General features: G+C 43.0%; 1 protein-coding gene across 1 annotated transcript in view; it reads left to right on the plus strand.

Moving 5' to 3' along the window:
* PIK3AP1 (phosphoinositide-3-kinase adaptor protein 1) overlaps positions 1–27,551 on the plus strand; it is a 105,257-nt gene that overhangs the window by 38,588 nt on the left and 39,118 nt on the right. Inside the window, 6 exon segments of the mRNA XM_006174409.3 lie at positions 10,002–10,138; positions 12,551–12,695; positions 14,439–14,581; positions 14,710–14,842; positions 16,813–17,009; positions 19,696–19,885. Coding sequence (XP_006174471.2) covers positions 10,002–10,138; positions 12,551–12,695; positions 14,439–14,581; positions 14,710–14,842; positions 16,813–17,009; positions 19,696–19,885 — 945 coding nt within the window.

Genomic DNA, 27,551 nt, shown 5'->3' on the forward strand with positions numbered 1-27,551 from the left:
GTGCCTGGAATTATTTAAAAAACAAGCAAAAAGAAAATTCTTTGACTTTTAGAAAAATAAAACTACAGTTTCAGCCTGTATTTTACAGAGTTTCCTCTTCTCGTGAATACTACCTACTTGCTGACTTCAGTACACCGATCAAACCCCTTGAATGGTATTTGGGGTCCTCTCTGACACCCAGGTTCCTCTTCCCCTCTCACCAGCTCCGCTTCATATAGATGGTGCCCCTCCTTGCTTCCTGTAGCCCACACACAACATTTGCTGTCATGCTTTTATGCCTTAATCGTGCCTTCACCTCTGCCAGGAAAGTCCTTCTGGCCCCGTGTCAGCTTCTCTGCACCTTTCAAGGCCCTACTTGTCATCCCTTTGGGGCTGTCCTCCCTTCTTTGATCCTCTGGTGGCTATAAACTGTTTTTTAAATCCCTTCTTATCCATTGTAGTGTTTTGTTTTGAAGTTATTCCTGATCTCATTTATCTTGCAAAGTTGAAAAGAAGCTGTTTCTCTCCTGTGTGCTGCCCCCACCAACAGCGAGGACAGAAATGTTCTCACCCTGATGTTTCTTGGGAGATCTAGGATAGGCTTTGAATACTAGTTATTCATCGATAGGCAATGGATGTTTGTTGGAGGGATAAAATTATACATTAGTAATTATTTTATCAATTTAAATGGAAAATGTGCTTTTTTCCTCAAAGGGTAATCTCAGCATCCAAATGCTATTTGCCTTAATTAAAGTAAACTAACCTTTCATCATCCTTCAGGAAATATTTCTCAACTTCTCTAAACTTTGGTTTTATTTTTCATGTGCTAGAACTTTTATAAACACTTATAAACATAACTAATTTTATGTAGTTATATGTATGTTCTCATAATGCTTGCTGGTGAGAGATCACTTAGATCTCTCAGTGGTTTCACGTGGACCCTCATCTTCCCAGTTCAGTTGTGAACTCTTTAAGGCCAGCACTGTAGAGGACACGTCCTCGGGAACCCCCCTGGGGTCCACATCATACATGTTTGATAGATACTTGCTGGGTGATTAGGAAGCTCAGGTTTCAGTACGTTTCATGTTGGGCTTTGAGAAATAGTTGTTTTGGGATTTCATCGTGTGGCTTAGGTAAAATGGATCAGCATCATAATAGTTGAGAAACTTCATCCTAAGTGGAGAAGCCTCCAGAAATTTCTCCAGGCCTCAGGTGGCACTCTATACTCCTGCCCCATCTGGGTAGGGTTAAATTTGGGTCTTGACTGGGTTGCAGATGCAGAGGGAACATGACCCCTTTCCTTCGTGGACCACACCACCTAGGTTGCTTGGCTGCTCATTTCAGCATTCTTCTAAGAAATCTCTGAATCTTCTTCACTCTTGTATCAGCCACATTGAAATCTTGGACACAAATTGATAATGTCCTCCTGCTTCACATCAGCCCAGAGACCCACATAGGCCCCTGACTGGCCGCAGTGACCATTTCTGTTTCATTCTATTTTTGGCTAGATTGGTGAAAAACTTAATTTTCAGTTGAGATTTATCTCTTTAATTCCCTTCTTTGTTCATTTTCTTTTTCCTTGTCATTTCAAAACCGAAAGAAAATAATTTAACATGTTTATGCTACAGACCTTCTTTTGGCCTTCCCTCCTTTGCTTTATCTTATTTAAAAAAAAATCACTAATAAATTTAGCTTAACAAAACGAAAGCCATATAGCATAATTCAGCTTTTCCCAAACTTCAGTCATTGAGGATCATCAATATGGTTTTTGGTTTATCTATTTTTTTAATAGCTTTATTGAGATATAATTTATATACCATGCAATTTACCCACTTAGAGTGTACAATTCAATGGTTTTGGGGGGTATATTTCATTATAAACTTTCTAAAAGTGTGTCAATATATATAATATAATATTTGCCATTTCAACCAATTTTAAGTATACAATTCAGCGGCATTTATTACATTCACAGTGTTGTGCAACCATCGCCACTATCTCTTTCCAAAACTTTTCCGATGAACTCTTAATAGTATTTTCTTTATCTCAATTCGTGTTTTTATTTAAGTAAATTTATTTTAAAAGGAAACTTGCCACTATAAATAAAAAATCAGTATCTCTTGAAATAAAAAAGTAACTATAAAAATAAAGACAATAAAAACCAAACAGTGGTTTTAAATTCCACTAGACACTCATCCCTGCAGAAGCCTGTGGGCTTATGGCCTTGTTCCCTCTGCGGTGCAGGGGGAGATAAGCATGTTAAGGAGAGATTAAAAGCATCGTCTTACCAAACTGAGCCTTTCTTCTTGATATGAGTGGGATTGAAAGAATTGAAAGGGGACTGCTTTCTTACTATGTGGCTCAGGGTCACTGAACGTTTGCTGTACACCAGTTAGATGGTTCCCAGTGTGGAAAATGCTATCAGAGCTCATGAGAGCATGGATTTAGGGGTTAAATTTCCATTCAGCATGCACTGTGTGACATGGACAATTTATTTAAATTCCAGTGCCCTAGTATTCTCATCTGTGAAACAGTCAGAATCATTCCAACCTCTTAGGTGTGATAAAATAGAGTCATGTGTGTTAAGGGTTTTGCATGGTTCCTGGCATATAGTAAATGCTCAGTGTGGCAGTTGTGGTCATTTTTAAGAATGATCCCTGTTTATAGTACTTTCCCCAAAGCTTAACATTACCTTACAAGAGAAGTTAGCTTGTGTGCCCTGGAAAAAAAATGTGTCAAGATCAGGAAACACCATTCTCTCACCTTCCTTACCCTACCCCTCCCTCAGGCTATCAAAAAACAGTCCCGACTGAGCACCAGACAAGGTGCAGGAAAGAAGCAGTAAGCACTGTGGTCTGAAAACTTCACTGGAAAATCAGACAGTGCAGCCTTGGGGCAGAGGCCCCTGGAGCACCCTGGCTGGTTCAGTTGGCATTCAGTGTCTCTTGACTTAAACTCCATCCTTGGATGTGTCACTTGGCCGTGGTGGCAGGTCGTGGCATACCTAACCAAGGCAGCATTGCTCAGAACAAGGCAGGACCACCAGGTGTTGGTGAGCAAAAGCCCACATTGTGTCTCATGAGCTGAGTCACATCACCAGACCAGCAATAGCAAGTGACACTGCTTCCTGCCCTGGTCCACATCCACAAGGGAGACTGGCACAGACACCTGTGGGCGAAGTCCTACTCTGCCCCTTGCTTGCTTGCTTGCTGCGTGACCTGGGCTGCGTTACTTCAATCCTTCAGGCACAGTGTTTCCATCTATAAATGGGAATAGGATATTGATTTCTATCTCACAGGGTTTATGTGAAAATTAAATCAGATTAAGACTGTTAAAGCAGTCACCACAATACTCAAGTAAGTGGTAAGTTTTATTGTTGTCGTTATTAGTAATAATGAGTCTGTCACTAGCCCTCTTACACTATAAGCTGGTCCATGTGGTTTGATGTGGGTCCAAGTGCATACATATACTCAATTCATTTAAAATTCGTAATTTCTTTAGAACTTAATAGTGTTAAATATTTTTTTAGACTCCCTTCTAAAGGAAAAAATTTTTTGAATCTTTAGTGATGACAGATTATTTTTATGTTGCTGAAATGTGAATGAACATGTTCAGTTCCTGATGCTTATTGTTCTTTCCCAATTCCAAAAGCAAAACAGATGAGCCAGATACGAATAAAGGTATTAAAAAAATAAAAGGCAAACTGACTGCACTTGCTTTGTCATAGATGATGGTGGTTTACTGAAGCAGCATTACGAACATGGCACGAGGCTGTGGAGCTCACTGACTCTGTCAAAGGGGCTTGCTACAGCTCCCCTGGGTTATTGTGGGACTTGGCTCTCCCAGTGCATTTCTCTATGTGAAGAAGTATACAGGGAAACCTTCTTGTGTTCACTTGGCACAAATGCCCCATTTACATGTCATCCTGCCCCCTGTCTTCTTTCCTTACTAGCTTCTGACATTCAGCGTAGCGTAACCTAGTTGCAAAAGGATTACACACACACAAACACTCACGGCCACCGCAACCATGTGGCTGGACCCAATTATAATGTGGTCATCCAGATAATCTGGAAAGTCTTTGCATCCCATTTTAAAGGCATTGTCATCTAAATGAAAAACCCAGGCACTGATTCTCATAAGGACTATATCTGAGGATTTTGGCAGATGCCACCTTTGAGAAACATTGATTCACATCCTGCCTAGATCCCCAAAGTATGTCAAGCAGCCGTCAAAATTAAACACAATATAAAAAGAGAAATAAGCAAGACCAAGACCTGGCAGAAAGTGTTAACAGTGGTTAAGAAACAAAATTAAAACCGAGCTACCTGGCAGCAAGAGCAAAAGGTGAAAAAAACCATGTTAGCTAGTTCTTACTGTCTAATAAGTGAAAGTAGGCAAGTTCTCTGAAGAGACAAACTTCCCTGCCACTGAATTCAAGGAGTGTTTACCAAATGAGCCTTTTACAGATGAGAATTTGAAGAGCTTGATGTACAAAGAAAGTCTTTTTCTGTAATTTCTTCAGAGTTTCTTAAGAGCTAAGAGGATATTGTCAAAGTTTAAAGCAATAAGGATACTAATGGTGTTTTAATAATACTTGAACTGGGGAGGCTCCTCAGCGTTTTCAGAGTGCCTTCACTCAAACATTTATTTATTTGAGTCTCAGGATAGCAAAGTTGATGTTATTTTTGAGGTGGGGAGGGGTGGAGAGGAATCTGCAAGTTTTAAGGGGGAAACTTTGGAGCCATCTCATTCTGTCAGGTGGGTTTCAGTGGTGCTTATGTCTGGGTTTGAATCTGCTGAAGTGGCTGGACCCTGGCTGTCTGTATGGTGCTGTGGAAGAGGCTGATGTGGCTGGAAGAAACGTGAGCAGTGGTGCTGTCCATCAGCGCCACCAGAACGGCCCTGCAGAGTGAATGGCATCCTGCCTGACTTCTTGAAATGAATTAGCGGCCAGTAGCTTATTCATTTCAGGTGACTGAAAGAATAGATCTACTGGAAGGAGTTGTTTATAGGGACCATCTGAACATGGGGACTGTCTCCCAAGTGTTGCACTATTAGGAACAGTCTCATCATAAATGATGCCAAGCTGGTGATGTGATTAGTCAAAAGATTCAGCTGCTGCTTTTCTCTTCGCCCCACCCCCAGTATCAAAGTGCTTTCTTATTGTGGAAAATATGAAAATACATGAACAGTTTGGAAGGTAGGAAGGAAGAAAGAAAAGAGGGAGAGAGGGAAGGATTATGCATATACCCACACATTTTCTTCTGACCTTTTGGAATGCATTTTCCTTTGTGTAATTGATAACTTACGCTATAAGATACACGATTTTGTTTTCTGCTTTTTTGTTTAACATAATGTCATAAGCTGTTACTTCAAACTCTTTGGAAAATAATATTTTAAATATTCTTTTACCAGACAGATTGTTTTTCATTTTTCACTGATGCAAAGAATGATTTAGCAGACATCTTGGTTCATTACCTTTGTCTACATTTTGAACATTTATTTTTCTCCTTAAGAGATATTTCTGGAAGTAGAATTAAGTGGCCAAAGGTATGAACGTTTTAAAGACTTCCCTTTCTCTATGTGTGGTCACATGGCTTTCCAGAAAGATTGTACAGTTCAGCAGCAAATGAGAGTATCTGTCCTACCTCACCTTCAAATATTTCCTAATTTGAAAAGGTGAAATAACAAATTTTTATTTGCATGATTAGTGACAATGAATGGTATTTAATTTTTTTGGATGGAGAGGTAATTTTATTTCTTCTTTTCTCAATTATCTACTTACTGGGCTTTGGGTGTTTTTAAAGAGATTTCTATGACCTCTTAATATATTAAGGAGATTAGTTCCTTGGCATGTCTATTTCAAATTTTTAACCAGTTTGTGATTTGCCATTGGATTTTTTGGAAACAGCTTTCTTGAGATGTAATTTACCCATTTAAAGTATATAATTCAGTGATCTTTTTTTGTATATTCACAGACTTGTGCAGCTATCAGCACAATCAATTCTAGAATATTTCCATCATCTCAGAAAGAAACCCCGTACCCTTTAGCTGTCATCTCCCAACCTCCACCCACCCCCTCCCAAGAACTCCCAGCCCTAGGCAACTACTAATTTTCTTTCTGTTTCTTTAAATTTGCCTATTCTGAACATATTGTATATTTGGAGTCATGTAATATATGGTCTTTGTGGCTAGCTTCTTTCACCCAGCATAATGTTTTCAATATTCATCTGTGTTTATAGCATGTATTGGTATTTTCTTCCTTTTTATGGCTGAATAATTTGTCTATCCATTTATCAAAGAATGAACATTTGGGTTGTTTCCATCTTTGGCTATTATGACTAATGCTACCAAAGCATTATAGTTAGTTTTTAGGTTTTTATTGATTTACTTACTAAAGTTTTAAATTCATGTCATCAGTTCTGTTGCTTGTTTGGATTGTATTTCTTCAGTAGTTTAAGATAAATATTTTCCCAAAACAATGATAAAATTTCCACTTATATTTTTATCTTTTTAATCTTTAAAATTTGTTTTATTGTTCATTTCAATCTATAATCCATCAAATTTTATTTTGGAGTGGATAAGAATTAGGAAGAGTCTAAATTGTCCTCTGACCCCCACCCCCATCCTGAATGCCTAAATTTTTTCAGCAATATCTGCTGAATCATCCTTCTCACTAACCTTTTTTTTTTATTCTGTACTGATGTTTATTGCTTTTCATCACATGTTGAGTATTTTATGAGAATGAAGCTTGATCTTGGTGTTATTTATTGTGTTTAATTGCTCTGTTTAATTTTTTATAAGTTTAATATAACGTAAGGCCACCCTTTATTGTTTTTTAAACTTTGGTAGGAGACATAAAACCTATAGAAATGGAACTTTCTTAGATAGGAAAATTGAATATTATAAAGAAGAAGACTGTGGAAACTACAATTTAAAATTCAATGCAAGGAGGGTGATTGGTTTGGACTCTAAATTATATTTGAAAAGTGAGAAAGTTTTTTTTCCATGATTATTGTTTTAATCAGATTTTTTTTTATACTTAAATGTATCTTATTTTATTAAAGCTTAGGAGGCAAGTATTACTATTTATTTTTGACAGTTCAGGAAATTGAAGTTTGATGTGTTAAAAAATTTGTCCAAACTGAAGATATTTTAAACCTGTTCTGTGCAATTTCACAGATCTAGTTTTTTTCCTACTCAGAGAATTATGTAATCAACAACTGGATTTCTATTAAAACTTCACAGGCTTTTTATGATAACTATCTTGACAAATAGTGCATAGTTAGACCATTAAAAAACCCGAAGGCAGTGAACCCCGTGATACCGTTTTCTGTTATCAGTTCCTTAAATTCCTCTTTTTTCTTTTAGTTGCAATTTTTCTATTTCTTGTGATGAGAATGTTAAAGATTCACTCCCTTAGCAACTTCCAAATGTACATACAGTATTATTAACTATAGTCACCATGCTGTACATTTCATCCCTTATTTGCATGACATTTACTTTATAAATCAGATTTTCTACTTATTTTGAGATAATTTTGGTAATTTATATTTTTATATAAAAATTGTATTGACATTTAAAAAAATTCTTAGCATAGAGTTTTCACATCAATATGTTTCTAAAATTCTTCTCCGTATCTGTTGTTATCCTCCTTTCTTGTTTGGCTTATTTCTGTTTCTATATTCTTTTCTTGATTGCATTTACTAGAGCTCTGACTCTAGCCAGCCAACTAATTGGGTCAGTAATTTGGGAGAAACGAAGAGATTTCTTTTTTTTGAAGCAATAGATTGTACCGTGGGTCTATCCCCAGGAGGTTATACCTGTATAATAAATTAGAATAGGTAATTGACAATAGTTGGTACCCACCACTCTAGCCACTTAGGATAATGTCAAAACAATTCTAGAGCAGTAAGTAGCTCCAGGGAGCTTCTTGCAGTTTTAAGTAACTGATTGAATGTTTTAAGTCGTTGGGGTTATTTTCTCATTCAGGGAGAACCTCAGGAATGAAAAAATGGCATGTCTAGGTAGCTAATAATACAAAATTAAAGCTTGATATAGTGTTACATAATTAAGAAGAAGAATATTAATTATCTCTAATTTTTTGGTTCTTTCTTTCACAGATTCCTGTGGTGGGTGGGAGTTAATTTGGGTGGCATGTACAGCTCAGTCCACAGGGGTGGACCCTGACTTTTTAGAAGTCACTGATTAAGGAGGCAAGATGTGGGGAAGGGCAGATCCAGTGGAGAAAATGGCAGCCTTCAGTTAATTTGTTTTGGAAAGCAGGGAGGTGGGGAGACTACTGCACTTAGCCTTTGCAGGGGGATAATTAGCACTGAGTGAGAGGGGAGTCAGTGGGATCGAAAGGAAAAGAGAGATATAGGAGATTGATGGCTCTGATGCTTACTGAAAAATAATATCACCCTCCTTAGAACTCCCAGGTTCCTTTGCCCCATCTCTTATTACTGAGTTCTGCCTGGAGTCCTGTTGCACAAACAAGGTCAGAGACTAGGCTGTACTCAGCCTGGCTCTCAGAAATAGTGCATCTTGGGAGAAACCACAGAGAGGGGACACACAGCAGGAGTCTGTGCCTCCCTGTCCATCACAGTGTGTAGACATCTGTCAGCAGCAGTGTCAGGCTCTAGGACAAGACTCCTGTCCAAGGCTGTGGAGCTTTTAAGTTGCATATCTGGGAAGCCTCAGCCCCTCACCAAGCCTGAGCAGGTCCCAGAGGTCCTTGCCTCACAGTTAGAGTAGTAGGACACAGTGGGGGCTTGGCCCCCTAGCCCTGTTCCGCTGCCTCAGCCTTCATGGTCATGGGAGCATAGCCTCTCCCCAGCATGACCTGGGGTCTAGGGTGCAAGCCTGTGTTACAGCTTTGTGTGGGGACATATCTGTGGGCTGATGTGCCACCCCAGCTTTCTCCCAGGATGGATCATACTCCTTCCCTGGGAGGCTGGCCTGCAGGAATCAGCCTTACCTCTCTCCAGCTCTTAGATTGTGGGCTCTCTGAAGGCAGGATGGATGTCTCATTCACCCTCATGTCTTCTCAGTGCCTAGCACGCTTGGCTGGCTCTGTGAGTGGTTTAGGAGTGAAGAAGAGCAAGCCCAAGAAAGAGACCAGATGAACCCTCCCTCTCCTTGTAACCCTTCTTAACCATTGTGCTCCTCTTTGAGGATCTGATGAAAGCTTTGAACTATCTCCAGAGAAGTGTAGGCAAACACATGCGCGTGCACACACACACACACACACACACACACACACACACACGAGTGTGCATGCATATATGGAATCTTGCATCCAGTTAATGAGCTCTGGTTAAGAGCCCCTGCCTTAGAACTCTGGTAGGTTCCACTTACCCCATCTGAGCACCATCTCGTTCTGTGCTATACCCCATACACCTGCATACCCCTGCTCCCCTGCTCTGAGTCTGTGCATCAGTCTTTCCACAGCAGAAGTTTTGGCTGTGGTACTGATTTGGAACCTGGTCATTACAGATCTAAAATTTCTTGAAAGTGATGGTTTTCCACTGTTACTCCAGAGTGGGTACATTGGCTAGCCATGACCCTGTGGAATAATGGCTTCCTGGAGAGCACAGGTTTTACTTGATGTTCAAAAGATGACCTTTAAATGGACAGTCCATTCTTGACCCCACCTGAGGAGAAGGAGCCTCTTTCCTCACAAACACCAAAGTCAGCACTATGAGAAGTCCAGATGTAAGGCATCCAGAAGCCTGTTGTTTGAGACTAGACCTGCCAGCCCCAGACAGCAGCCTGCCTCAGATTTTCTGGCTTTTCTCTCCACCGTCATCCTGTTGCTGTCACCCTCCCCTGTGGCCTCCAAGGTGGCTGACTTTTCCTCATGAGAGCCTCTTTCATAATTTCTTGAGTCACTCCCTGCAGCTTGTATTTGTTTGAGATTCGGAACTGTTTCCTATTTGGTAATGTTTGGGGTTTTAATGGGGTGAGACATGCCCAGCACTTCTTCCTTCTCCTTCCATTCATTGGTGCTCTCTGTGCCATAGATTCTGGCTGTGACTCAGTCACTGACACTGAGACCGAGGACGAGAAGGTGCTTTCCTACTCGAAGCAGCAGGGCCTGCCGCCGGAGACTCCGCCTGGGAACCTCATGGTGGTGCAGCCGGACCGCATTCGCTGTGGGGTAGGCATTCCTGGGGCTGGCTGATGGATGTCAGAGCACAGGCTTTTGGGCTTTTCAATGGATGTGCTTGTTATAGTAAAGGGAGCAGGGTTCTCCTGTTGCACCTCAGTGTAATCCCAGCCTTCTCATGGGGTTTCCCTGTACATTAGCTATCCTGGGAACCCCAATGCCTGGGACCTGGCACACCTCTTTCCTTTAAATCAAGGCGAGATGAGCCCAGGAATGTATATATTAGCAGTCTAAAACTTTAAGTTCATGGATCAAAAATTTAGAGCATGTCGGAGACCAGCAGACATGAGCATTACAAGACATTTATATGCCAGCCGTGGAGTTAGAGGCCTGGGTCTGTTCCTACCAGCATAGTGCTGGGAGGAAGGAACTGTGGGGCATTTGGAGAGCTTGCTTCTCTGTCAGTTGTTCCCTAGCATGGCCCAAATGGGTGCCTTGAAACTTGATGGCTGAAACTTGCTGGCCAGCATTGCTTGCAAAAGAAAGAAGATTAATGCTTGAGCATAATATGACTAACATTTTCAGGGATGGGACCTATGTTAAGAGGTGACTTGAAGGTGAAGGCCAACTGATGGGCCACTGCCATTTGAATCATGCCATAGTACTGACAGTTTTTCATTATCTTTCCTTTCCTGATGAGAAATGTGTGATATTGGTTCAGAGCAGAAAACTCTTCCCTATGGGTACAAGCCCTGTGCTGACTTTGCCGTGGCAACAGGAAGTCCTGGCTTCCCTGTGCTTGTGAGTGGTTTTCTGCACAGCCTGAGGCCATGAGCCATTGGGCAAGGACTCCCTCCATGGGGTTGCAAACCACTGCTTCAGGCTGGATGAACATGTAGACATGTTTAGTTTGGGCTGCACAGTGTTATAAAAATTGGGTATGAAAATCTGTTTACAGCTTCCATTGAATCAGAATCTGGAAATACCAGACCTGAGATGAGTGACTGGGCTGAGCAGCCCTTCAGAAAGGGCATGCATCCTCCAGGATGCTGGTTCCCTCCCCTCCCCTTTCTTTGTACTCAGCCCGCTTGACTCCTTTTCCTTACTGGCCAGGCCATTGTGGGCATTTTAGTTTTCAGTCTTCCTGTACTCCTCCCTGCCTTCCCCATGTCCCTTTTCTCCTGAGATCAGACTGGTGGGTGCCTGTTGCGGAGAGAGTTTTGAACTAAAGGGTGATACCCCTCACCTGCCTCCCTGGTTTTCCAGGCTTTGGCCCCCTTCTCCCATGCTGGCTCCCACTGACCCAGATTCTCCTTGTTGCTTGCTCCAGGTCTCTGGGTCCTGGGGCAGCAGGGCTGGGATTGGGTTATGACTGTCAATAGCGGAGACTCATTCTCTCCAGCTCCCCAAGCTTCTTGGGAGAAGGAGCAGGCGGGACAGGGCTGGGTCTGCAGCAGGAGTCGGGTCAACGATAAACACGTTCACATTTACCCTCAGCAGTCTCCATGAGCCAGGACCCTGTCTCCCTCTCACCTGCTGTGGAGTCGTGGCCCTTGTCATGAAGGCTTTTACAAGGGCTTGATAGCAGAATCTTACAGTGAACATTTGGGAATTAGATATGGCCAGAAATTTGTCATTTTCCCCTGTTTTTTGGAGGACCTGTCCTTTCCAGTTCAAAGTCTTAAGAGCTTAGTCAGCGTAACCAGCGCAGTAAAACAGACAATTCCATTTGGCATGTTCAGCAAAAGATCTCAAAGCAAGGTAAAATAGCGACTCGGGTCACTCAATGCCTTGGGAAAATTAATCCTCCAGTAAGTTATTTTTGTCCATCTAAAAACAACTTAAGTTGCAGAAGCTAAGAGGGCTTCTCTCAGCCAGTGCCTCTCACTCTGTAAGGTCACCCAGGGGTCTTGGTAAAATGCAGGCTCTGGTTCAGAGGGTCCACGAAAGGCCTACGATTCTGCATTTCTAACAAGTTTCCAGGGAATGCCAATGCTGCTGGTCCCTTGGCCTCATTTTGAGTAGCAAGGCTAGTCTAGAATAGTGCTTCTCAAACTATCTGTGGTGAGCAACTCTTTTTTAATTTTATTTTTGTAAATTTCCAATCCTTCCATGGACCCTTCATACATACAATAAAGAAGAAATGCTATAAAAATTAAATATAAAGGCATATAAAATACAAGCCCCAGGTTTTAAAGTCATTATTAGGTTCAACAGATGTAAAGTACCTCATCAAATTGTTGTAAAGATTTATCAATGTTCACTCTGAGTTATTGTAACTTGTCTGGTTGGGACCCATGGCAAGCTGCCTCTGCCCGGCACCGGACCAGAGACCCCTCACCTGCTCTGGAGCAGCCTCACTGGGCAGAGCTGGAGCTTCGGGAGCCACAGAGACCCTCTGGCTCAGCGCCCTCACAGGGGACCCAGGAGGAAGAGGGGATGGTGACTGGTCTCCCTTTCCAGGCAGAAACCACTATCTACATCTTTGTGAGATGTAAGCTGGATGAGAGGGTGACGACAGAAGCAGAATTTTCACCTGAGGATTCTCCCTCAATAAGAGCGGAAGCCAAGCTGGAGAATGAGTACACTGTTTCCGTGAAAGCTCCCAGTAAGTAGCCCCAGGAACCTCCAAAAATTAGGCATCGTGTTAAGGAAGAGGCCCCCCTCTTGTTGTCTTTTACTTGTCTTGTCTTTATTCAGCCACTGGGGAAAGTGACAGCCAAGATTTGAATTTGGTTGCCAAGTACTATTTAAAGGAAAAGGAAGTTGAAAAAATACACATGTGTGGTGGGGTGGGGGAATGGATATATTAAAATGTTTATCTTTATAAAGTTAACATATTAACAATTTTTGAAATTAGAGAAAAGTTGGAAGAAAGTCATCTGACAGCCTACACTCCATCTTTTCTGTCTTTGTTTACAATTTTTAAAAACATAATTGTTCCAATAGTATCTATTATCTTACACTCTTTTTTCTTTATGTACTCTTAATTTATCCTCTCTCCATCCCTTTTCCCCTGTGCTATTACGTGGACTTTGTAACTTTCCGTTTTATAATTATATTTTTTCTATTACAAAAGTAATGTGTGCTCAGTATGAAAATTTGAAGAATACAGTAACCATAAAAGAAAGTAGATAGAAAATTATCCATCTGCACATCCCCTACACAGAGGAAGTCATTGGTTTCTGTATTTTTCTCCATCTGTGTACATAGCTTCATACTGTCTTGTAACTGACTTTCATTACCTGGAAATACACTAAGAGTATTCTCCCATGTTAATAAATATTCTTTTACAATATGATCCTTAGTGGTCACAAGGTAATCCATTGTATAGATGTACCATAATTTATAAAACCAATCCCTTGTGTTGGACCTATATCTTAAAATCGTAATTTTAAAAATGATGTAATAGTTGAATAGAAGTATCATCTTTTAATTTTTCATTTCCTCATTGTTGCATATTTGTGTAATTTCTGATTTCTTATTGTCTTCTTATTGTTTTAAATGATGATATATTGAGCATTTTTATGCATATATATATATATTTTTTTTTTGTATTTAAGATTGTTTCCTCAAGGTGGAATCCCTGAAACAATGGGCATTTTTAAGGGCCCTGGAAGATAGAGCTTCATTGCCTTTTGAAATATTACTACTCTCAACTTTATTTGCTATACCATCACTAACACTAGGCATTATCACTTTGAGTATTTTTGCTAATTTGGTATATTTTTAAGCAGTAGTCTGTTGTTTTAATTTGCACTTCTTTGATTACTAGTGAGGTTGAGTATTTTTCCATGTTCTCTACTTGTCGCATTTCCTCTTTTATGAATCGAATCTTTGTGGTTGGTGTATTTTTAGGTTTTTCTTTCCCCCTCACAACCTCTTCCTGTGGTGTAGAAGAGAGCACCTAGGGGAGTACATAGTAGTGACGACAGCAGAGCAAGTGAATCAGGTCTACTGGCCCAACGGGGCGGAAATACGGAGTCTCACCCGCCAGGATCCCTTCCCCCTTCTGGCGACCACTGGCCTCTATATAAAGTGCTTTAAATTCAGCTCTTCCTGCCTGTTGCGACACTGGGCCTACAGTAGTGAACAAAAGAAATGAAAATCTTCCAAAAATTAAATTTCAGGCCCAATGAGGATAATTCCTCTGACTCAGAGCCCTCCCGTGATTAGTCTGCTCACTACTACTTCTAGTCTTTCCCTTTCTTCCCAGTCGTGCAGCTCACCTCCAAGATCTTCCAGCCGTCAATTAGTTTCTTTACCATTAAGATGAATCCATGAACACTCTTCCCTGTCCCCTTGTAATATAAAAAAAGAATACTTCCATAGTATCTTTTCTTCTGTTCAGACCTTTCATCTGGGAATGTTTCTCTGAAGATATATTCCGGAAATTTACTGGTGTGCGAAACCGTTATCAGCTATTATACTGACATGGAGGAAATTGGGAATTTATTGTCCAAAGCTGCAAATCCCGTCGAGTTCATGTGTCAGGTAAGGATGGTAAAAGGCAACTAGAGTTTTCTGGGCAAGTAGTTTCTGCTCATGGTTCATCAATCTCAAATCTGCTAGATGGGAGACAGCTGGATTTAAAATCTGACCGTCTTCACTTTTGTATTTAGGCTTTTAAAATTGTACCCTACAACACAGAGACCCTTGATAAACTGCTGACAGAGTCCCTGAAGAACAATATCCCTGCAAGTGGGCTGCACCTCTTTGGAATCAACCAGCTGGAAGAAGAAGATATGATGACAAGTAAGTCACTAGTCCAACCTCAGGAAACCAGCAGTGTGCTGATCCCAGATTGCTGCTCTCAGCCTGCAGTCAACCTGTGCTTGTACTTTTTGCCGGTTCTGCTCTACAGCTCATTCTTGGAGAAGCATTCATTCTTCACTGGCTAGCCTGAGATTCTTCCAAACAGTAAATATGAATATCTTACCCACTTGCTACAAAACCCTTTGTGGTGCCTACTTATCTTCTAGACAAAGTCCAAACTCCTTACCCTGTTTACAAACCCTTCCCAAGGGGCTCCTGCTCTCACTTCTCTCCACGCCCTCCCTCGGCTTCTGTGCTCTGCTCTACGGAAGGTATGAACTTCTTTTACCTGATGAAAATTCCACCCTGCCCCTTGCCACATCGACCCATAGGAATGCGGTTTCTTCCTCCTCTCCTCCTGCAGCAGCCAGGGAAGCACTTCCTTAGGTAGGTTACATCTACATGCTGTTGGCTACCCTAGCATGTTGAGTGTCCTCTGTCCTGGCACTCTTCAGCTGTATCTGTCTTCTCTGCGAGGCTGTCAGCTCAGGGAGGACTGGGACTGTGCCGGGGTAGCTCACTGTAGGCTCAAAACAAATATTTGCTTGATGAGGGAGGAGCAGTCTCATGTGCGTATGTGACATGCTGGGAGCCAGGAGAACCACTTGCATGGGGATGGTGCCTGGCGTGCTGGACAGGATGCCTGTCATGGTGTGGACACCATGCTTCCTTCATGCTGTGGTTGCACTGCACAAAGGTGATCCAAGACCCTGGTTACCTGCTTCTGCGTCCCATCCTTCCACAGCCTATGAGAACCACAAGGATGAAGTTCTGTTATCTTCAAGTCCTTCCCCTTGGAGCATTCTCTTGTTGCCTGTCCCCATTTTCCTACTGTGGAATGTTCTTGCATCACTTCCAGCAGATGTTAATATTCTCTATTTTTAAACTTGGGTCTCAGGAGGGAGTATTTCGTAGTTTGACAGTCATGAGGGATTCTGGGGAAATTTACAGACCCTCATTGCAAGGATCATATCCTGGTGAATAGGAAGCTGGGTTTATTGTCTTATTTTTAAAATACATGCATATATTTACACGTAAAAAATATATATATATTCATATATCTGTCTATCATCTATCTATCGATCAATCACTCTCGGGTTTAAAAATAAACTTTTATAAAAACAACAAAAAAAGATTTGTCCCCCAACTCCACAATACAAACATGTCTGTGTCCTTGGTTGAGTTTAACTTGCTGTATCCGGATATTAGTAGATGGAAGGAGTCATGGTGATCCAGTGACTCTCAGGAGTACTTTGTTTCCCACAAATCAAAGACTTAATGGACATCCTGGGGTTCACTGAGCATTAATACCATCATTCAAAACCTGTCCTAAACAAAGAGCTCACTGAAAACTGTCTTATTAATCCTCCCAGGTCCCTTTGAAGTGGCCTGGAAATATTTTCTAGTTCAGAACTAGGGGCCATGGAAAGGCTACGTAACATACCCAAGATTACTTGGCATACTTTATAAAATTGGGAATAAGAGCTAAGAAGATGAACTTCTTTCTTTTAATCAGCATAAAGCTGTCGTTTGAAAATGCTCTGAAATTGGCAGAGCTGGTCAAAACACGATTCCTGTTGTACTTTGTGGCTGCTGTTTATGCCTTTAGAACATCAGCACATTTTGAACTAATATTATTTCTCGGGATTCTCTGATCCTTTTAGAGAAAGAAGATAGGATAGTAATGATTAGTTTTGCTAATTAATTAGCATATTTCCTCAGTCATCTGAGACCATAATCTTCAATGGTGCCGCAGAGGAAGCTGTCTGATGTTAGGTTAGTCATTAGAGAAGTAATGATTGAGCTCCTGCTGGATGCCATGCTAAGCTTGCCAGCTTCGCCTCCATGAACAAGGTGCCCTGTGCTTTCCTTTTTATCTGTCCATTAAGCTTTCCCTGAAAATTTTTCAGATCAGAGGAATGAAGAGCTGCCCACTTTGTTGCACTTTGCTGCCAAATACGGACTGAAGAACCTTACTGCCTTGTTGCTCACCTGCCCGGGAGCCCTCCAGGCCTACAGTGTGGCCAACAAGCATGGCCACTATCCCAACACCATTGCCGAGAAGCATGGCTTCAGGGACCTGCGGCAGTTCATCGACGAGTATGTGGTAAGTCAAGGCGGGAGGGCCCCTGGGATTGGAAGTGCACTGTATGGTTCCAGAGCTGCCTTTTCACCAAAGACATGGGTGGATTTCATCTCTAGCCTGTCCTCATGTGCCTCTTCTGGTGGCGCCAGTGTGTGTGGGCTTCGAAGATGAGCCCTGGAGTCACATGAACCTGGGTCCAAATTCCTGTACCAACACTTGTCAGCCACATGACTTTGGGCAAATTATGTATCTGTCCCCCCTCTCTCTCTCTCAGTTTCCTAATACACAAAAAGAAGACAATAATGGTTCTACCATAGGGTTGCTTTGAGGATAGAAGGAAATAATGTATGTAAAGCACTGAGATCCACCCTCAAAGCATTTATAGAGACATTTATAGGGTGAATCTGCTGAAGGTCGATGCTGATCCCTCTTTCCCAGTCACCTCCTCACCCACTTCCAAAGCACCTTGGCAGGATGTTCCCAGCCGCCTTGCCCACCATCAGGCCCAGATGAACTGTGTGAGGCTTGGTTCCTTCTTTAGCAGAGACCACAGTAAAGCTCTGCACCTGAGGCTTCAGGGAAGCCAGCTGTGAGGCACCACCTTCTGCGGACGACCTATTTCTCTTTCTGAGCCTCTCTGCCTGTCTTAATGCTTATCTGCTCCTCTGGTTTTGGATCCCCAGGTCCTCCTGGATCATTGACTTCTGGGTCCTTCTTTGAGTGTAATCTCTCCCTGTACCTCAGCCTCATTCCATGTTCCAGGATTGCTTCCACTGTTTTGGAGGCAGCTGCCCTTCCTGACTCTACCCTTGTCTGGTTTTCCTCCATTTTCACTATTCACAGCAGTGAGACAGGAATAGTTCAGCCTCTCACATAGGGCTGTGATCTCAAAAGGAACAATAAACACAATCCAGTCTTGCTCTCTACCTCCAGACAGGGGTGAGCCTGACACCCCCCGCAGAAACCTACCTCTCTGCTCTGTACTAGCTAGTCTACAAGGCAATGACTCACTGAGACACACAGAGGGGGCTTCCCAAAATTTAGAGGGTATTAAGAGTATTGAATGAGCAGAACAGCATGAGTCCCTGTTTTGGGCTTCATTGACACAAATGAGGTTAAAAGGTGTTCACAGTCCATGAGTATTTACTTGGCTTTACTTTTGAGTTACAAACGTATACAATGAGGTACTTTATTTCCCTGCCAAAAGTTTTTTTTTTCAATTAAGGACGTACTTAATGATATGTGTTCATAGTAATGACTACTACTTATTGAATTTATTTAATGGGCAATTGCACTATCTCCTTTAATCCTCATCACAATCCTTAGAAGTTGATAGTATTATTTATTATCTCTCCAACAAAGTAGGCAAGAGTGTAGAAAGGCAGAGTCATTGTGCCAAGGGTCCCACAAGTAAGGGTAGAGATAGAATTTGAACCTAGTTGGTGTAAAAGCTGGGGCCTGTCATCCTACTCTGTGTGACAGGGACGTTGCACGATGCACTTCCAGCTTGCACTGAAGTTAATCTGGCTCACATTTCCCACATCATCTTTGCTTTCTGACTACAATCGCCTCAACCCATGCATCTTCAGTATTGCCCCCAAAAGGTCCCTTCTGTTGCTTGTGACCTCTGTGAACTGTCCCATTTCCCCTTTCCCTCACATCAAAACCAACACCGGACCTTGAGTCTCCACCACTGCACAGCTGTCGCCCGGTCTGCTCCCTGGATCTCATCAGGAAAGCAACACAGGGTGTCAACAGCAGATTACCTCTCCTGGGGTAGTGATGATGAAAGTGAGAATTTTTGTGGGTTGATGCTGAAATGAGGATTGTGAAACACTGAAGCTTCTTACCAGGAAAAGCTGTGCAGGGGTTTCAGAGAAGCCAGCTCTCTGGCTTCACCACCGCCTGGAGGCAAAATGACGGAGCGCAGCCTGCCTGACTTCAGGGCATTTCAGCCAAGATCACCTCTCCTTCTGAGCACAGGATACAAATCAGAGAGGCGCACTTTGAAGTGTGCTGTCAGGCACTCTGGAGCAGCCTGCTGGAAGGAACGGGAACAGAGTGAACCAAGTTCCCAAGGGACCTCTGACTATGCACAAGTGCAGAGACACCTTAGCTGCAGCCCTGTTTGGAACATTTGAATCTCTATCTGGCTAATCAGTAAGGGTTACCCCCTTGTGTGCCACTGATTCCCTTTTGAGGAACCACTGGGATGTAACATAAAGGTCAGAAGCCGGGACTGCAGACCTTTGAGTAAGGCACTAGATTTTTCTGAGCTGTGGTTTCTCATCTGTGAACCAAGGAATAGGATACTTTCTTAAGCAGTGGTGGAAAGGATGTTATGAGATAATGCGTAGGCACATTCCCATCACCGCCCCTGACACATGATGGGTGCTCGTGAGAAAGTTTTACATTTGTATCCCCTGAACATTCAATGTTTAACAGGTGTCTCCTCTGAGCACATAACTGTTCTTAGTGTTGGAGGAAGATACAAAGATTAAAATCAAGAACATAAAACAAAAAAAAAGACTTGGAGCCTGGCCTCAAGGAGCTTTCAGTCTGGGAAGTCCAGACATGCACACACAGTTGCAACCCTGATGTATGTGAGCCTTTCCTTTGCTGTCACAAGCCACTCAGGGGCCTGGCTTTACCCGGAAAGCTTGGCTGTGCCAGTCAGTGTGCCTGTGGGTCCCACCTTCTCTTTCAGGAAACTGTGGACATGCTGAAGAGTCATATTAAAGAGGAACTGATGCAAGGGGAGGAGTCTGACGCTGTGTATGAGTCCATGGCGCACCTTTCCACAGACCTGCTCATGAAATGCTCCCTCAACCCCGGCTGTGACGAGGATCTGTATGAGTCCATGGCGGCTTTCGTCCCAGCAGCCACCGAGGACCTCTGTAAGTAGCACAGCCTGGTTCTGCTTCCATCTTTCTGCTGACAGATGGCTTTCTTCCTTCTGGTGTGTGGGGGAAGTCCCTTGCTTACCCTCACTCCCCTGGAGAGATGAAGATCCCATTTTACACAAAGTTAGATGGGTCATCATGTGCTGTGACAAGCAGAATCTGTCTCCAGACTTCCTCTGCTATGACCACTGAGTGACTGGAAAGTCAACGTTGGGGAAGATGTTGTCTTGTGATCCCGGAAGCGAAATCAGTGGCGTTTGACCCTGTCAGTTCCAGCAAGCCCTTTGCATAGCAAACATTTTGTAATGCCCCCCTTACTACCCTACATGAGATGCATATAACCTACCTACATGTGAAATTTTTAGAAATCAAATATACATCTTAAATCAAATATAAAAGAGAACTAAAAGGAAAGGAAATGCTCGGTTGAGTCTGCGCATGAGGACACAGTGAAATAGCCAGACGCACTCACCCCCGCTCAGGATCAGTGCCACTGTCACGGCCTCAAACACTGACCGACACATTTATTGTATCAGTGACCCAGATGCTGTCGGCAGCGATGGCGTCAGCACCTGGATTTTACTAAGTGGTGAACAATTCCTCACATTCACCTCTCCATTTCCATAGTAATTGAATTCTCAGAAAATTCAATGTATATCAAAACCTCGCAAAAATATAAGTTGTATTTATGAATGAAGCAGTTTAGTTTCTATGCTCAGAAAATTATAAGCATTTTTTTGGATACCTGATTTTATTGGATTAGTATATAATAAACTTATTTCTAAATAAGTTTAACTATTTCTAAATATCATATCTCCAGGACATGACTTTTCCTATAAACTGCTTTTTTTTTTTTTTTTGCCATTTTTGGTTTTCTTAGTTGTTTTTTCAATAGTAAAAGTAATAGTCTTACAAAAGTTGAAACAAAATAGAAATGTATAATGGAGTTATTAAAAGTCCATGCTAACCAACCAATATACTTGTAGTAGTTTGCTGGTTATATTTATCCATAATTTTCCTTGTACCTGCTGATATTAAATTTAAAAATATGCACACATACATATATATATATATGTACACACAGATATATACAAATACACATATGTTTAAATATGTATCATAAGCAGTTAATATTTTTACCTAGATATATGTATAATGACATATTTAAAAGTCATGAGGGACACAAAACACTTCATTGTTCAGGGCTGTCCTGCACATTGAAGGATGTCTAGCATCTTTCTCCTTCTGCTAAATGCCAGTGTCTTCATCATGGTGACAACCCAAAACACCCTCGTAGATTTTCCAAACCCCTTCTGGAGGGCAGTGCTGCTCCCCCTGAGAATCACTGGCCTAAATAATGGTGGATTTCGAAGCACACATCAGGGATGAAGCAGGAGGACCACACAATGGCCCGCTAAGAGCCTTCTTAATATGTTACCACCATTTGCTATCAGATGCTAAGCGCTTCGAAACACTGCCTGCGACTGCGCTCTCCTTTCCTCTGGTCTAATTAATAGATTCAAGAAAGACAAGCAAGTACCCATCAATGCATCCATCAGCTTTATTGATGTTTGACTTTCTGTAATGGCCTAGATTGAGTATTGCCAACTTTCAGCCTCAGAAAAAGACTGTGGGGTCCCAGGCGCACAGGGAGATGGGCCTGATTTTCTCATCCATGAAGGGAAAAGCAGACATCAGGAGGGTGCTTTGGAGCAGGAGATGTGGGTAGGTCAGGGGGCCAGAGGGGAGGGCCTTTGACACCACAACCCCAGCACCTGGAAAGTGTGGTCCCGTGGTTGTTAGGTGCTTGCCAGTCAGATTGGCTGCTCCTCTGGGGGAGGGGAAGAAGGAGGGAAAGGGAGGCAGCAGCTCTCTTCTAGCACCTAACTGGGAGGACTGGGAGTGCTGGTGCAAGCTCTTCCCAAATGAGCCATGACTCAGCAGGGAGGCGAGGAGAGAGGGCATTATCCCCACCATCCACATCCTCTACCTCACTGAATCCTCAAAGCAGCCGTACAGGGATGCTTTCATTAACCTGCACTTTACAAATGAGGATACTGAGGTACGGGGACATTAAACAATTTTCCTGAAGTCTCACAGCTAATAAGAGATAGGGCCAAGATTTGAACCCAGGTCTATCTGTCTCTAGAACCATATTCCTTATTCTGTACCAGAAATTCCCACCTAATACCACAAATTTTAGTCCTGGTTTCTTTCAGAAAAACCACCTAGCAGCTCCAGACATGCCTCTTCCTTCTGCAGCCCAGATGTTAGCTCACAAAACAGCCTCTGGCGCCCCCTACGCTTGACACCCATCATCCATCTCTCTATGTACCCAAAACATTCTGGAGCATCTGTGTTTCAGCTACTTGCCTCTCCCCCATGTTGGGAAGACAACTTGGTGGGGAGGAGACATAGTCCATTTTCCATCTGGAAGAGACCCATTCACAAAAGAACATTTGGAGAAAGACTGGTACCCACTTGGGAAGCTAGAGACATGTGTCAGCATTTCTGCCTTGTGTCCCTATTATGGGGCAGTTGCACAATGAAAGAATCTCCCACTTTATGGGCAGTTTAGTGTTGACAGAGAGCCTTAACCCCTGTTATCCCCCGGGATGCTTGAACGCGTGAAATTCCCCCACCACATCAGTGCAGAGCTGCGGGGAATGCTAACCATCCCATTACTCCTTGTCTGCTGGTCCCTCACAGCAGGGGCAATGAGTCTCTCCAGCTTTCCTAAGGCAGTGGAGGGCTATGGAGCTTGCCTGGTTTGTGGCCAGTTGGCAACTTGTAAAGTGACATGGGGTCTGGGGGGATTCTGGTTGCCATGGAGCTAGGAGGAGGCCATCGACAGACAGGCTATAGAATTAGGCTGCTTTGGGGTTAGGGAAAGGAAACTCGCTGCATTTTTCATCTGCCAGATTATATAAACTCTGAATTTTCTGATTCTAGACATGATTTGGTTTGTGTTTCTGTCTCTGTGGTTTAATCTTGAGAATGACCACTCAGCTACTGGCCAGGAAGAAGCAGCAATTTGTACCTGGGGAGGACCCATTCATTTTACTACCAGTGACTCTAGGAGAGAAGGCAATTTAGGTCATAAATAAGTAGAGCAAACTGATCAATCTAAGATGCATATCTGGTACACCACCCAGCACGGGAATCACTTTCAAGCCAACAGACTGCTTTCATCTCTGTGATCCCACCTGATAATCTGGGGCTTGGTGGATAGAGTTTCCTTCATTTTATAGAGGAGACCACTAAGGCTCCAAGATTTAGTAACTTAAGTCCCATCGAGGGAGAACTGGGTCAGGAATCTGGGTCTGCAGATTCCCAGGGGTCAAGTCTGTCAGCTGCCTGCTGAGGTAGAGGACCCTCCTGGCCTGCCGTTCTGCTAGGGTCTGCACTTGCCAGCCCTGGGACAGATACTTACATGGGAGCTATTTCTAAATCTAAATAGCAGAGGTTATCACTGCCCCACCTTTGTTACCATCCAACCCTAGAGGCTGAAAATAAACACGTTAAGGGAGCTATGTGTATGTTTATTCACTAACCAACTCACTCGTTCATCCATTCATTCGCTCACAGGACAAACACTATGGAGTGCAGGCACTCAGCTAGCGCCTTACCGTTGCCTGGGAGGTCACCTCACTGTGTTGGGACAAATTGGCCTCCGTCTGACTTGAATTTTGGAAAAGGGATGGTAATGAGGTCCCCTTCTCCAAAGGGCATGCAAACAACCACTAAGTGGGAAGGTTGTCAGGGAAACTCCCAGTGTTGAATGGAGGGGGCTGGGGAGCAAAGGTGGCTTCTGATCCTGAGATTTTGTGATCCTTCCACTGAACTTGAGTGGGTGTGGCTCATGCTCAGACACAACACCACACGCCTCACACTCACGGTCTTTAGTTTAGATATGCTGCCACCACGTGGTAACTACATGTCTTTGTCATCCAACTTTCAACTTTCAATTCTCTTGAGAATTTTTTGTTCCAGACCCCTGCAGATGTAAACCATCATTTTCTGCTCCGTACTATGTAAGACATAAATGTTATGAAGAGTAAGCTTACGCAAACACTAAATAAAAGTCACGGCACACCTCTCTTTGGGTGCTTTTACTATCTCCTCATCTTTTTCTCATTTACTTCTTTTGCTTCTATCCCTGCCTTCAGAGAATGATATGATGGTCCTTGGTCTTGGGTATTACATTTCATGTGGAAAGCCACGTCCAGTGACTGGTCACTTCCCTGAGGCTCTGGGTCCTAAGGTCTCGGGAGCCATTTCTAGGAGGCCCTTGTCCAGCCGTTTCCAAGGTAATCTACTTGTGCACTTAGCACTGCTTAAATATCTCAGAGACTTGTCTTTCTTCATCAGGAAGGAGGAGCAAAAGAAGAAAGGTGTAATCTCTCACTACTAGAAACGAAACTCACACGTGTCACTCTAATCCACCCGCTTCCTGTGACTCCCGCGTTGAACTTTTCTTTTGCACCCCTGCTCCCTCCACCCAGTTCTGTGGCTCACATCTATGTACAGTGGAGAGGCCACTTAGCCTCAGCTAATTTACTGGCTTTCCTTAGCAACCTCCCTGGCAACTGGTGCCTTTGTAACAGGTGATCTCCAGCAGTGTTTTCTTTACCTGAACTCTCTGATTACAGCCTCTCTGTGCAAGCTGGGTACCCTCTGAGCTGGGGACATAGCTGGGCACAGTAAAGGGCCTCACAGCCCAGCCAGGTAAGGTCTGAGCCCACCTGAAGGACCATTTGTAAGCAAAACTGTTAAGTTACTGATTTACTTCTGGAACATGCTGTCTTCTCCATCTGCATGCTTTTCTCTCAGAAACTGTCCTTCCTACAGTAGCTGAGGTTCTGCTATCCTCCTGCTATCCATCGTGGGAAGACCCTGGCTACTGGAGCCAAAAGGTGCCTTAAGGGCAGCAGGGCTGGGTGCAAGGCATGGGGTCTTTCTAGCAAGGAACTCACACTGAGGTGGGGCTGTTCCTGTCTTGTCTGGGGATGAAACTGACCCGGTAAAGCAAAACGAGCCTCAAGCTACTTCCTGACTTCTGTAGCTTTTGCCTCCTCCAGATGTACGAGAACTGTGTTGTGCACATAGGCATTTAGTGAAAGGATGCTGGATTGAATGTTTTCAAGTTAAGAAAATAAAATCCTCACCACCAGCAGTGACCTTGCCCCCCTCTACACCTGCACAGCTAGGCGTGGCACGCAAATCACTTTGCACTCTGGTTACATACATGCCTCTCTGCTTACGAGCCCCTCCTTCAGTTAAGAAGTATGTATCACCCACGGGCTGTACAATAGGTGCTCAATTATTTCTCGAACTTGAGATTTACCAGATAAGAAGTCATCCTAGATTTTGTGGCATGGAACCATTTGTTGACATTCCAATGCAAAGACTTCACTTCCCCATAGGTGATAGTGAGACATCTGTTAGATGTCCCTGAGGGTAGGTATCTTTGGCCATTTCCTGCTGCCTTCTCCTTGTCTCCATACATTTGCTGGTGCTGGTCCTGCTGTCTGAATTGCCCTTGTCTTTTCTCAGCTTGGGAAATGCCCAGATTCCCTAACAAAGCCAAAAGACCTCCACATTCATGTATTCATTTGCTTATTCCTCATCAGTTTGTTCATTCACACATTCATTCAACAACATTTATCAACCCCCTTGAGTGTTTAAGTCATCGTGCCAGGTGACGAAAAGTCAGTAAATAAGCCAACATGATCCCGGCCTTCCAGAGCTTCCCTTCTAGCATAACTGAGTATGTAACTACAAACTGTGACAATGCCATGGAGGAAAAAGACACGGTGCCTCTGAGAGAGCAGCTATGGATGTGGAGAATGGGCTGGGGGGGTGGGATGCATGGGTCTTAGCAAGTCATGGTACCCATTGCATCCCGCCAGGAACTCATCCTGTGGATTGAGTCCTGCAAGGCAGAGGGTCTGTGTGCTTGCCAGGAGCACCTTATTGGGGCACTTGGCTGCTAAGAAATTCACAAAACTTAACATGCTACTTCTTCTAACCCTTTCATGCTAGTCTCTTCTTTTGCAATGCCAGTCACTCCTTAGCCTCTCTAATTTCAGACTGCCATTCTCCTGTCTCTGTCTCTCTCTGTTTCTCTCTCCTCTCCCCCAACTCTCTCTGTGTTTCTCTCTCATTGTCTCTCTCCCTTTCTGTCCCTCTCCTCTCCCTCCCTTCTCCTCTCTTACCACCTCTGCATGTGTGTGATTATATCTCTGTCTCTCTCCTTCCCATCACTTCTCCATGAGGGTGTGGAAAGGTTGCACTTTCTCATTGACATGGTCAATCAAAGCACTCCGTTTGCGTACAAATATGTTCTAAGGCTCTTTTCTGGCCACAAAAGCACTTGCTGAAAAAAAATTCTTTTGGCCTGCTTTCAGGGTTTGGGAGCCTTTCCAGAAGAATAGTCTCCCAGTATCTGACATTTTACTATATTATATACTCAGATTAGGTTTTCCATTGAATTAACAACACATCATGTGGATGGAGTTTCCACTGCAGCTAAATGATCTAGATTTATGTCCCATGAGGAGGATCATATGAGCTGCTTTGAAAATTCATTATTGCTCTTGACTCATTTCTTAATTAAGTGCCTGCCTGGGCTTTCTCTCATCTGTTCAAGCTTCTTTCTTCCTGGGAATGGTTTCTTTTGGACTGACTCCTTAAAAAAGTACAGTGTAACTCTGCCGCTGGCTTTTCCCAGAAGGAGATTGTAGCCCCAGAGTCTCCTTGTTATTGTTTTTTTTTTTTTTCCAATGAAATGAAAGAACTTTGCACTTTTTCCTTAGACCAGCAGGTTTCAGCACATTTCAGTTTATTTTTAACTGACAAGTGGTGAAGGCTAAGGGCTTAGAATCTGAAGTACAAACCTTGAGCATCCAAGGATGCAGGGAATCTGTTCTCCTTTCCTTTACAAAATGCCCTTTGTCTGGAAATGATTCCCTTCACCTCCAGAATTTCCTATGTGTTTCAGTCACTCATGTGTTACTCAGTGTATGCCTCTGTTATATGTTCAAGTGGGTTGTCCAATTTAGAGTTTGAGGGTTTTATCTCTCAGTAACTACAAACAACACAACTAGGTAATTTTTCTTTTCTCTTCTTTATTATTACAAAAGTAGTATCTGCTGCTTCTAGAACTTACCGCCTAGTATAGCTATGGCAAACAGTGTTTTAAATTTTTCATGTGCCAGTGTCACTTACGTTGTATTGAGTGCCTGGGGAGCTCTGTTGAGAAGGATTCTGAGGCCACAAAAATGCTATGATTGATTAGTTGTTTGCCTTGAGTGTGGAATAGGGACGCGGAGGCCAGTGTATGTATTCACTGTTCCTGTATAATTCAAAGATATTTATGCTCAATTCAGTATAAAATAATCATTTTATTTAAAATGTAAATAGAAAGAAAATTATGTTTCTGCATTTAAGGCTGTGCCTATCCAGAGACTCGATAAGGCCTGTGCCTACGGTAGGCCAGGGCTGTTGAGTCCATGTGTGGACATGGTATGATGGACTTGCTTGAGTGTGTTGTCCTAGTCCCTGTGCCCTGTTCCCCTTGCCAGTCCCACGTGGGAAGGAAATTCATGGCAGGCTGACTGTGCTGACATTTGGTCCTATCTGTGGTAGGCAGAATAGT

Source organism: Camelus ferus, chromosome 11, assembly GCF_009834535.1.
Source record: "Camelus ferus isolate YT-003-E chromosome 11, BCGSAC_Cfer_1.0, whole genome shotgun sequence".
Classification (NCBI taxonomy): Eukaryota; Metazoa; Chordata; class Mammalia; order Artiodactyla; family Camelidae; genus Camelus; species Camelus ferus.